Raw genomic sequence first — 10299 nt, 5'->3', positions numbered from 1 at the left:
CCAGGCGCAGGAGACAGGCGCCAAAGGAGTTAAAGGAGTGTAGTGTCTGAGGATAAAGCTTCTGCATGTGTATATGGAAGGACTAACAGAACTGCGTGCAGAGGATGGGACATAGAGTAGTATGAAGCTCCTGTGCTCTGTTAAAGTATCTTGAAATACAGCCCTGTTTCTGAGTTCACTTCTTTTCCTTTGTAGCTCTATGCCGAGAAGGTAGCCACGAGAGGTCTGTGCGCCATCGCTCAGGCAGAGTCCCTGCGGTACAAGCTTCTGGGAGGTTTAGCAGTGCGTCGGTGAGTAGAGCAAGTTGAATGTGATGGCACAGTGAGGAAGTCTGGGATTCAGATACCATTTCAGAAAAACTCTTTGCTGACTTGTCTTTAGTTTGAAAATTTAACCTAGTAGTGCTGCACTTGGAGAGGGTAGTCCGTATTTTTGATAATTCTACTGTATAGAAGCTTTTTGTTTAGTACACAATTTTGGTAGTAGTTGCTAGATAATGTAGTTCAGACATAAAAGTTGAAGTCGTAAGAAGTAGATCAGATTACAAGTTGTCTGACTGGTGTGCATAAAGCTTGCATTTATTTCTTTATGAATAAATGGGTGGAGGAGTGAAACACTATTTCAAGCCTTCTGGCTGAATTGTTGCTCAGGTGACAGTGGCCTTGCTTCTCAGATCCCTTCGGTGATGATCAGATGACGAGTCAGAAGTGGGTGGCTCTTGTTGCGGTACCTCTGCAGTGTCACGTTCTGTGATGCTGCATGTGGTTCTTCAGTGGGAGCATCCTGTCATCATTGAATGATTCAGAGGCATTTGTCTGAGGAGGGATGAGGAGCTGTGCTCCTGATGTGGGTACGTTGGCTGCCGTCAGCTGTGGAGCTCCTTTTGTGTTACAAAGAATGTGTGCTTGTCACTGTTTCCAAATCTTACAAGGACCACAAGTCGCAAGAGTTTTGTTAGGCTGGGTTTGGCACTGCTGAAATGGTATGAAGATTTTTGCTGCTTTGCATAGTTTGGTTGCACGGGTGTGCGTTAGGAAGGCTTTTTACAAACAAAAGTTAAGTGTGATTGCCTGTGCTTGAAATTGGGGTAAAATGTTCCGTGGGGCCATGTGGATTTGGCAGTGGCGGTAATGCTGTGGCTGTTGGTGCTCTCTCCCTGCAGAGCCTGCTATGGTGTCCTCCGCTTCATCATGGAGAGCGGTGCCAAGGGTTGTGAGGTGGTTGTGTCCGGCAAACTCAGAGGTCAGCGTGCCAAGTCCATGAAGTTTGTGGATGGCTTGATGATCCACAGTGGAGACCCGGTGAACTACTACGTCGACACAGCTGTGCGTCACGTCCTTCTCCGGCAGGGTGAGTGGCTGGGATCTGCAAGATCCCTTGCAGTTCTGTTGGCTCCTCCTCTCAGTGCTTCAGAGCCGGAAGATCTCAACTCCTGGCATCCCGTGCCTGCAGGTTGGAGGTTTCCCTCTGTCACCTGTGGGGTGGTAACTCACATGATTTTGATGCACTGCTGATCTTGCACAGTGGTTCAGTTGTGCTACCGCTAGTTGTTCTGACTCTGAAAATCAGTTGTTTTCTTGGGCTTTTGCAACTAAGCTTTCACCGTGGAGTTTGCACATTACATTTGAAGTAGAACTGTGTTTGCATTTGTGTATATGGGAATGGGAAATGAAGAAGGGGCCTTTAGCAGAATTTTATGTAGTCATCCCACGTCATTTGCTTTTCCACATACTTACTTGTGTCCTGTCACCTCTGGGGCTGGTAGCAAGACAACTTACAAATAAAGCGCATATTGACTAGATTCAAGAGTTGTGACAGTTTGGATTCTGACTTTATTGGCTGCCAGGGAGTAGGCAGGTTGAACACAGGTACTACAAGACCCAGGAAAAATCAAGTGTCAGACAGTTTTCCCCCATAGCTGTGCTCTGTCAAGTCTTCCTAGCTAAACCAGCCGTGCCTGCTTACACTTGTCCTTCCCCCTGGTAAAACACAGGTGACTTCTGCATCTTAATTGGTTTTGGGTTACTTAATTGCAGAACACCTGATACAGGGATACTACCATAGACAAAGCTATCTTCCACCTTCCCTTCGGTGATGATACGATGACGAGTCAGAAGGGATGTCCATGTGTCATTGCAGACTGTTCAGTGCCATGTTCTGTGGTGCTGTGCTAAGGCTGCCTTGGGCAGGATGTCCTACTCATTGGATGATTTAGAGGCATTTGTCTGAGAAGGGATGCAAAACACAAGTGCAGCTTCTTAGGAAGATGAGTTGAGTTATCCCGGGAAGGACAGGGTTTAAAACCAGGGTTAGCATGACTTCAGGATATAGCACATATTCATCATAGTCTCAGGCTGCAGTTAGCAAAGGCAGTGAACTGGGTGAGCATGCTGATGTAAATTAACAATAACTAGATTTTTAAGCTGTAGTACGTTTGTGTTAACCAGCTTGAGTCTTCAGTGTTGTTGGGAGATGGTTTTGGTGCAGATAGCATGTTTTGTAACCTTGGGGCTTGTTACTGTTGAAGGTGTGCTTGATATTTTGTGTCAAATGAACATGTCTATGTTGTCCTGTCATTCTTTGCAGGAGTACTGGGAATCAAAGTAAAGATTATGTTGCCCTGGGACCCAAGTGGAAAGATTGGCCCCAAAAAGCCTCTGCCAGACCATGTCAGCATTGTGGAACCCAAAGAAGAGATCTTGCCCACCACCCCCATTTCAGAGCAGAAAGGTGGCAAACCAGAGCAACCACCCATGCCTCAGCCAGTTCCCACTGCCTGAGGGGTGGTAAGTGCCTGCAAGCGGTGGGAGGATCCATGCGGAAAAGGTGTTGTGTCACCAAAAAAACTGTATGGTAGCTGGGGAAAAAAAGCTGCTGCATTGTACCAGTTGCAGTGATCAGCTAGGCTGGTTTTAGCGTATTGCTCTGCATGAAGAGGCATGTTGCAAACCAGCTAGAGCACACCCTTCAGTGAAGATGAGATGACGAGTCTGAAAGGGAATATCCTTGTTCCAAGTGCCCTGCTTCATGTTGTGTTCTACAGCATGGATTTGGGGCCCTTGGATCACAATTTGAGTGACTTAGAGGCATTTGTCTGAGAAGGGTTCAGTGCCTTGAGTGTTTTCATGTTGTACCACCTGCTACCAGTGTGCAGTTGACAGCATAAGGTATATATTCCTCATGCAGTAAATGTACTGGGCTCCAGTTTATGATAGACTTAGAAGCCAATAGCGTTGAGCACAATGTGTAGGCTAGTTTCTTAAGTAAATAATCAAGATTTGAAATCCTGTCTCCCTGAATGAGTAGCTTCTAAGACAGAAACTGATAGCTTGAAATTACCTGAGACCTGCTCTGGGTTGTCCCAAGTGAAAATGGGCAACTCGGTGCTTTTAAAAGTTTTGCTTATTTTCTCTGATGAGAGCAGCAGGAGGCACAGGGCCTAAGGCCTCTTCAGAAGACTTCCTTAGCTAGTGAAAGCCAGGCTGCGCTGTTCTCTGACTGAAGCTGGCCTTGTGTGAACAGGGGAGAGTTCAGGGAGTTTGCAGGGCCACAGTGAAACAAGGGAATCTGACTAGCAAGATCTGCTCCTGTGAGGAAAAGGGGGATCATTGGTTAAATTGCAAGAAGTGAGAGATGCTGTTTAATTTGAACTCTTGGAGCCTGTTTCTTCACCATTTTGGATAGGAGAATGGTTATGGGAAATGGTTTGCCACAGTCTCACTCAGTATTTTGTTTTTTTGTTGTAGGGTTTGTAACATCTGCAACCAGAAGCTTGACTGTTGCGAAAACATCTCTTAATAAAATCACAAAAGACAATGTTTGTGGAGGTGCTTTTTTTTCCAAGATGTATTCCAGGAAAGCCTTGCTCCCACCTTTGGTATGGAAGGAATTCTATTGCATTTCTTCCAGCTTGTGTTACCTTTTTGGATTGAACTTGCCAGATCCTGATGAAAACAGAGTTTGGGGACAAAAATGCTGATTTCTAGGTAGAGCTGGAGCAGCAATCCGCTGTTTAGAGGGTCATGACTAACAGTCCATCAACTGGAGTAGTACTGGTAACTCTTCAGTTACATACCAGTCCCTTTCTCCTTCTGAGGTTTCCAGAAGAGGGAGCTTTTTTAGCAATGTCCAAAGCAGTTGCAGTAGTTCGTACCTCTCTGGCCTCAACTGAAGTCTTACTATACCCTACTAAAATGCTTTTTCACCTCTGTACATCATTTCCCATGTCACTGGAAAGATAACTCATTGTGTGACTTTCAGGGCTGTAGGCCAAATGGGAACATTACAGCTGCTGGTTTAGGGTCAGGTGACCTTAGCTGGGTGGAGATAACGGGGTAAGACGAACTTCCGAGTAGGTATTTACACATTAGTTGCAGAGGTAAAAAAAGTGTATGGTCTGGATTTCAAACTTCCTGTCCTAAGCTTTGAGATGGAAATATATTTAAGTGATTGGGGAGAAACTTGTTTTCCTTTGAGGCTTGAGTAGACGGGCCATTAATTTCTCACTGTATTAATAACTGTTTAATGAGCTGTAGAATAACATAGGTAGATCCTGAAGTTGATAAGAGATGACAAGGCCATTTATCCTATTGAAATGCATAGTCTGTGAGATTGAGTGTTTGGTTAAGTTTCAGGTAGGAATATGCTAGGTGGTGACCAGCTGGATTTCCCCTGCAGTCCTCCAGCGAGGGCTGGCTTTCCTGGTGATCACTCAGTTTCTTTCTGGTTTAAAGCCCACCAACCTGGTCCCCCAGCCTATTAGTCTCACAGTGCTGATCACTGGTAGAGTCCAGAGATGTTTAGTTGCTTGTGTGTAAGGTCAAGAGATGTGCAAGTAGTATGTTTAAGAGTGGTATTGCTATATGTCTCTTCTTGTTAGATCCATCATGTTGTAAGAAGGTGAGAACGTCAAGGATTATCCCATAACAGTCAAGGTTTGCATGGGTGAATGGAATACCTTTCTAGCATGTGTGGCTGGAGTGTACCACCACCATGAGTTGTTTGAAGAAGCTGCTACAGGAGAGGCAGGGGACTCGTTCAGTGCCCTGTGTCTTGAGAGTGCTGTCTTCCTTAGGATGAAAAGCACAGGTATCTAAAGCTGCTTGCAAGATGAGCTGAAGGTATGATGTGCTCAGGAGCTCTGGAAAGCTTTTAAAGTACTTAAAGGGGGCTGATAAGGAAGATGGGGACAGACTTTTTAGCAGGGCTGGTTGTGATAGGACAAGGGGTAATGGTTTTAAACTGAAAGAAGGTAGATTCAGACTAGATCTAAGGAAGAAATTTTTGACAATGAGGGGGGTGAAGCACTGGCCCAGGTTGCCCAGAGAGGTGGTCGATGCCCTGTCCCTGGAAACATCCCAGATCAGGCTGGACTGGGCTCTGAGCACCCTGCTCTAGTTGAAGATGTCCCTGCTTATGGCAGGGGCTTGGACTAGATGGCCTTAAAAGGTCCCTTCCCACCCAAACCATGATGTGATTCCAACTTACTGGCAATTTTGCTATTCCAAGTTGATGGTGTTCCTGGGCTTGCTGTGGTTGGAGATGGCTTCTGTAATGTTGTGCAGTGAAAGACTGTGATCCAGCAAAGCATCCAGTGGTTTATCGGTCTGTGAGGAGCTCCAGATGGATGTGTGTGCCTGTCCGGCCCAGACATGTGCCATTTTGGTCTGTTAAAGGGCAGAGCAGTAGGCCCTTTACCTACAAAGCATTAAAGATGCTGGGCAGTTTCAAAAAAATTTAAGTGAAGTGAAAAGCTGACCCGCTAATAGTGTTCTGTTCTCATGATGGACATGTCATGGGAATTTATCTGTCATGTATTAAGTGTAATTTTTGTCCATAATTGCCAGATTAAGAAAGGTGTATTGGATTTAAGGATGGTAAGGAACCTCTCTAAACTCTCCTAAGACTATTTTTTCTACCCCAACCCTGCATATGACTGTGGCCACCAGAGGTTCATTGAAAAAGTTTTATTGCAAAATTATACAACTGTCATCGTGTGGTACAAGGACAATAAAAGCCATCAGACACCTGCATCCACATGATGCAAATTATTCACAATATCCCACAGTGTGTTCTTGCCTTGCCCACCCCTTTTACCCACCCCGCCCCCCCCCATCCTCCATAACGTGCTGCAGCATGTGGGTTTCAGTGTGCTGATTCACAGGGTTGTGTTGAGCATACACACTGAGCTTTAGGCTTCCTATGCATTTGGGTACATCCTTGTGGCTTGCCTCCGACCTCCCAATGCAGCAAGGAAAGGCACCTGGGAAGAGGCTTAAAGACAAGAATCTCCCCTTCCAGCTGGCTTGGAGAAGAATTGAGGCAGATGAGGTCTTCTGCAATTGTCTAACCTTGCAAAGGTGGTTGGGTTAAACTTGGAGGCGCAAGCTGCTGTATTTTTGCCTATAGGAAACACCTGATAAGAGACTTTGTAGTTGTAACTTAATAATAAATAAGTGGAATGAGTCCCATGTACGGTCTGGAGTAATGCAGTATGGGGCTTCTGTGTACCAACCTGACAGCAAGCACCGTGGCAGGGAAATAAAACCAAAAGCAATGCAATCACTGTCCTTGCTGGTTCCAAATAACTGGCACTTAGATTGTGATGCACAGATTTCTCTCATTTCAATATGACTTGCTTTACAACATCTCTCTGTGCATAGCAAGGCTTCAATGTTCATGGGATCGTATCAGTTCTTAAAGTAGTATTAACCTGATGATATCATTTAAAGAGAAGATAGGAATAGCCTCCAAGTCTAGGCTGGAGCAGGCTGTGAAACTTGCTGATTATCAGACATAAATATGAGTATAGCTATAAATACATTTGTTTTTCAGTGCGCCCTTATCCAGGTCAGCCAACAGGGAGCTGAAGTATGGAGGAGCTTCAGAAAAGGGTCATTACAAGTCCGGTAACAGCAGCTCTAAAACTTTGTATTTAAACAAGGAAGTGGGAGTGAACCTGCTCCACCTCCCTGTGAGAAGCCAGACAAAGTCCCTGTGCCTGCTATGGGGGCTGATAGGTATCAGCCCTGGTCCTAACTGGGGGAACCTTCACAGTGGTAACTGTCTTTCCCAGCCCCAGGTGCTGCTGCAGAAGCACCAAGAGAAGTGGAGTTCCTCTGTTTGCCTGGTACAGGATGTTTAATTACAGATGTTGGCCCAAGAGTCCCCTTTGTGATCCCCAGAGGGGTGGAACACAGCCATTTCTGTCCCACAAGCACACTGAAGGGACCTCAGGTTTGTCTTTCTAGAAGCTCATCTGCTCTTTGGCCTTTCTACTGCCACCCCTAAGCCACTTACTTCTCTGTGAAGTGTTGAGCAAACCTGCACTTGGCTTTGCAGTGAGTCTTCTAGGCTAAGGAGCTGACAACCTGCTGTGGTTGAAGCATCTAACAGACATCCAGAGCCGGGCTGGGCAGGACAGAAGGGCACAGCTCCACCCCGTCTGTTCTTACACACTGTCACGGTCCTGCTCTGAAGATAGAAGAGAAAAGCAAGGAACAACCGCAGAGCGACCAGAGCAGCTCTGGTGTGGTGCCACATAGCAAAGGGGGAGAAAAGTAAGTTGGCAGAGCTAAATGCGCAGAAGCATGTGAGATGGCAGCGTGAAGGGCTCATGCCTTTGCAGGGCTGATGGTAGCAGCCAGGTAACTTAGCAGGAAGCTTCACGCTAGTGCAGGGAAGAGCTCACCATCAGCCTGGACATCTCAGCTGAGGATGCCAGTAGCTGAGACAGTGCATGCCAGTTCCTTTCTACTCCTGGTGACCCTCTTGTACCAGGCACCCCTGTTCCTCTCTGGAGGTGGGTTTGTGCAATAAGTATTTTGGGGTGAGGTAAAGTGTATGCTGGTTTCTCATCACAATGCACCCTGGTCTGAATAGCACCCATAGTTCGAGAAGGATACAAAATAGTGTTTCCCCTTTTTTGAAATCCCCCACTAAAAAACACACAAACCAAAGCTCTGGGGGGAAAAAAAAAAAAAAAAACCCCACAAACTAACTACAACTCATCACGCATCTTGTCCCCTTTGGGTCTCACGAGCCTGCCAATGAAGAGAATGGAGTTGGTTTTACTGTCCTTGATCATGAAGACAAAGGGGTGGTCAGCATAGAAGAGCTTGGGGTTCCTCATCTCCTCTCGGCCATAGATGTCGGCATCGTAGGGGTTCCCTTCTGTGTCCCATTCAAGAGCAGCAGCGTGGAAGACGTTAGACAGGTAAAGGTCTTTCTTGCCGGAGATTTTGGACAAGTCAGCCTTGGTTTTGTCAATGGCTTCTGTCAGGCCCAGATCAGCCAAGTGTTTCTAGGAGGAGAAGAGAGGTCAGCAACCCTCCCAGAGTGCAATCCTTTCCAGCCACGGTTAGACTAGCTGCTGGAAAAAGGATGACGGGCACAGATAACCCATCATCCCACTATCTTCTCTCCCACCCCAAAGAACTGTAAGGCCCAACTGTTTTCTTTAAGGACCTCCTTTACCTGAAGGTCATGACTGACTTCCAGGATGACTTTAGGCAGTGAGATGGCCACTGATCTCTTCTTCATCTTGCCAGCCCAGGCCTTTAGCTGCTCCCTGTTCAGCAGTTTCTCAACCCTCTCCAGAGGCTCCACATGGTTTGGCATAATAAAGATCATGCTGGAGAGCTTGTGAGCAAGTGGCATCTCTACCACCTGGAGCTTCTCTGTCTCATCATCATAGTAATTGTAGAGACCTTGAAATCAGAAGCAGGAAAGGGTGAGATGTGGAACAGCGGCAAAGCTACCTATAACCTTGTGGTGAATTCACCGTGGACTTTCCCTGAGCAGCAAGGAAAGCGAGTCTGAACACTGTTTTGGGAACTGGCCCAGCATTATTGGAGTTGGCAACAACTCAAAACTGCAGCGCTCATTTGTGTGATGAGCTAGGATTTATTCCTAACAGCCAAGCACCCAATAGTAAACGTGGATTCTCTCTGCTCACAGAGAGATTGAATCAGCAGAGCAAGCACATCCTGCTTTGTCCTCTCTCCCTCATTGTCTATGAGGTAAAATGATCTTGGAAGCAGTTGGAAACCTGGGTGACGGAGCAGCAGCGAGCGCAGCTCCAGTTAGTCTTGACATGGGGCAGGAGGTTTGCAGCTTACCTGTACGATGCATCATGGGAACTCCCACAGTGTAGGAACGGGTCACCATGAAGCCACGGTTGTCCACCATCTTATGATGGAACTTCTCATCCCAGTGAGCTACAGGAGAGAGAAACTCAGTAAGAAAAGGGAATAGGTGGTGATTTCATGCACAGTTCCTAACTACTTTCTCTGAAAGAGAGCATGCCTCCACTGGAGCTAGGATTTGTTCACCTTCCTATTTGGGCTGCTATATATTGGCTCAGGCTAGGTTTTAGGTCACTTGTATTAAGAACTGAAGGTAGAACTTACGCTTGAAGAACATGGCATTGACAATGAGGGCCCCATCAGTTTTCTCAACGTCTTTTGTGACCTCTGGGAGTTTGCCATCTGTGGTCTGGGCTGCCCACTCGTTAATGGATTTCAGGGCGCTCCTCTTGTCTCGGAAGTTGATCTTGGAGTGCTCGTAGTTGTAGTGTTTCTTGCTGTTCTTCACAAAGTCATCGGCGAAGTTGATGGAGGCAGGGCCGTACAAGCGGTTGCCGATCTTCCAGGTGACATTGCGGGCTGTGCTGTTGCTGACCTCGTTCAGGAGCTCGGACAAGCCGCTGTGCAGGTAGTCATCATTCAGTTTGTCTGCACTGAGCACTGCTTTGGCTTGGGAGGCAGTTGTGGCCTTGCCCCCAAGGGACACGAGGCCAAGGGAAGAGGCCACGACCACAGGGGACAGCAGGATGTTCTCCATGTTCTTGTCTTTTGCCATGGCATGGTAGAGGTTGAAGGCCAGTGTCGTGCTGCGGTCGGCCAGCATTGTGGCCTTGTCGCTCAGCTTCCTGTCCTCCGAGGGTACGGCTGCAGCGAGGCCGCAGAGAGCAAGCACCAGCGTAATCCACATGGCTTCAGCAGCACCCAACACCTCTGAGGACCTGCTGGGCAAGAAGACCTCACCATCAGCATGATTCAAGCCCTTCCTGGTGCATTCAGAGATGCCAGGGGCTCTTCCAGTGAAGCCCACTCCTAGGCTCCGGTGATAGCCAGCGCATCTGCATCAACGCTTCACTTGGGGTACAACAATCCCAAGTCCACAACTGGGCTTTCCCCTGAGCAACAATCAATCCTCAAGAGTCCAGGCTGCACTCTGGCATGCCGAGCCTGTGCATTTTGAATTAAAGCTTCCTTCTGAAGCAATTTTACTATATTA

The 10299-nt window shown here is 47.1% G+C and overlaps 2 protein-coding genes across 2 annotated transcripts; one reads left to right on the top strand and one right to left on the bottom strand.

The window, feature by feature from the left end:
- Positions 1–219: 219 nt before the first annotated feature.
- Positions 220–3812, top strand: RPS3 (ribosomal protein S3). The gene is made up of 4 exons (XM_082014505.1): positions 220–290; positions 1163–1350; positions 2587–2786; positions 3747–3812. Exons 2-3 carry the CDS (start codon positions 1191–1193, stop codon positions 2778–2780), a joined length of 354 nt encoding a protein of 117 aa, XP_081870631.1. The 5' UTR covers positions 220–290; positions 1163–1190; the 3' UTR covers positions 2781–2786; positions 3747–3812.
- Positions 3813–7617: 3805 nt separating this feature from the next.
- On the bottom strand, positions 7618–10058 carry SERPINH1 (serpin family H member 1). The gene is made up of 4 exons (XM_082014387.1): positions 9411–10058; positions 9120–9218; positions 8476–8708; positions 7618–8302 (listed from the first exon to the last, which is right to left on the bottom strand). Exons 1-4 carry the CDS (start codon positions 9991–9993, stop codon positions 8000–8002), a joined length of 1218 nt encoding a protein of 405 aa, XP_081870513.1. The 5' UTR covers positions 9994–10058; the 3' UTR covers positions 7618–7999.
- Between the last annotated feature and the right edge of the window lie 241 nt (positions 10059–10299).

Source organism: Phaethon aethereus, assembly GCF_964289735.1.
Source record: "Phaethon aethereus genome assembly, chromosome: 1".
NCBI lineage: Eukaryota > Metazoa > Chordata > Aves > Phaethontiformes > Phaethontidae > Phaethon > Phaethon aethereus.
This window is presented reverse-complemented; position numbering and strand designations above follow the sequence as displayed.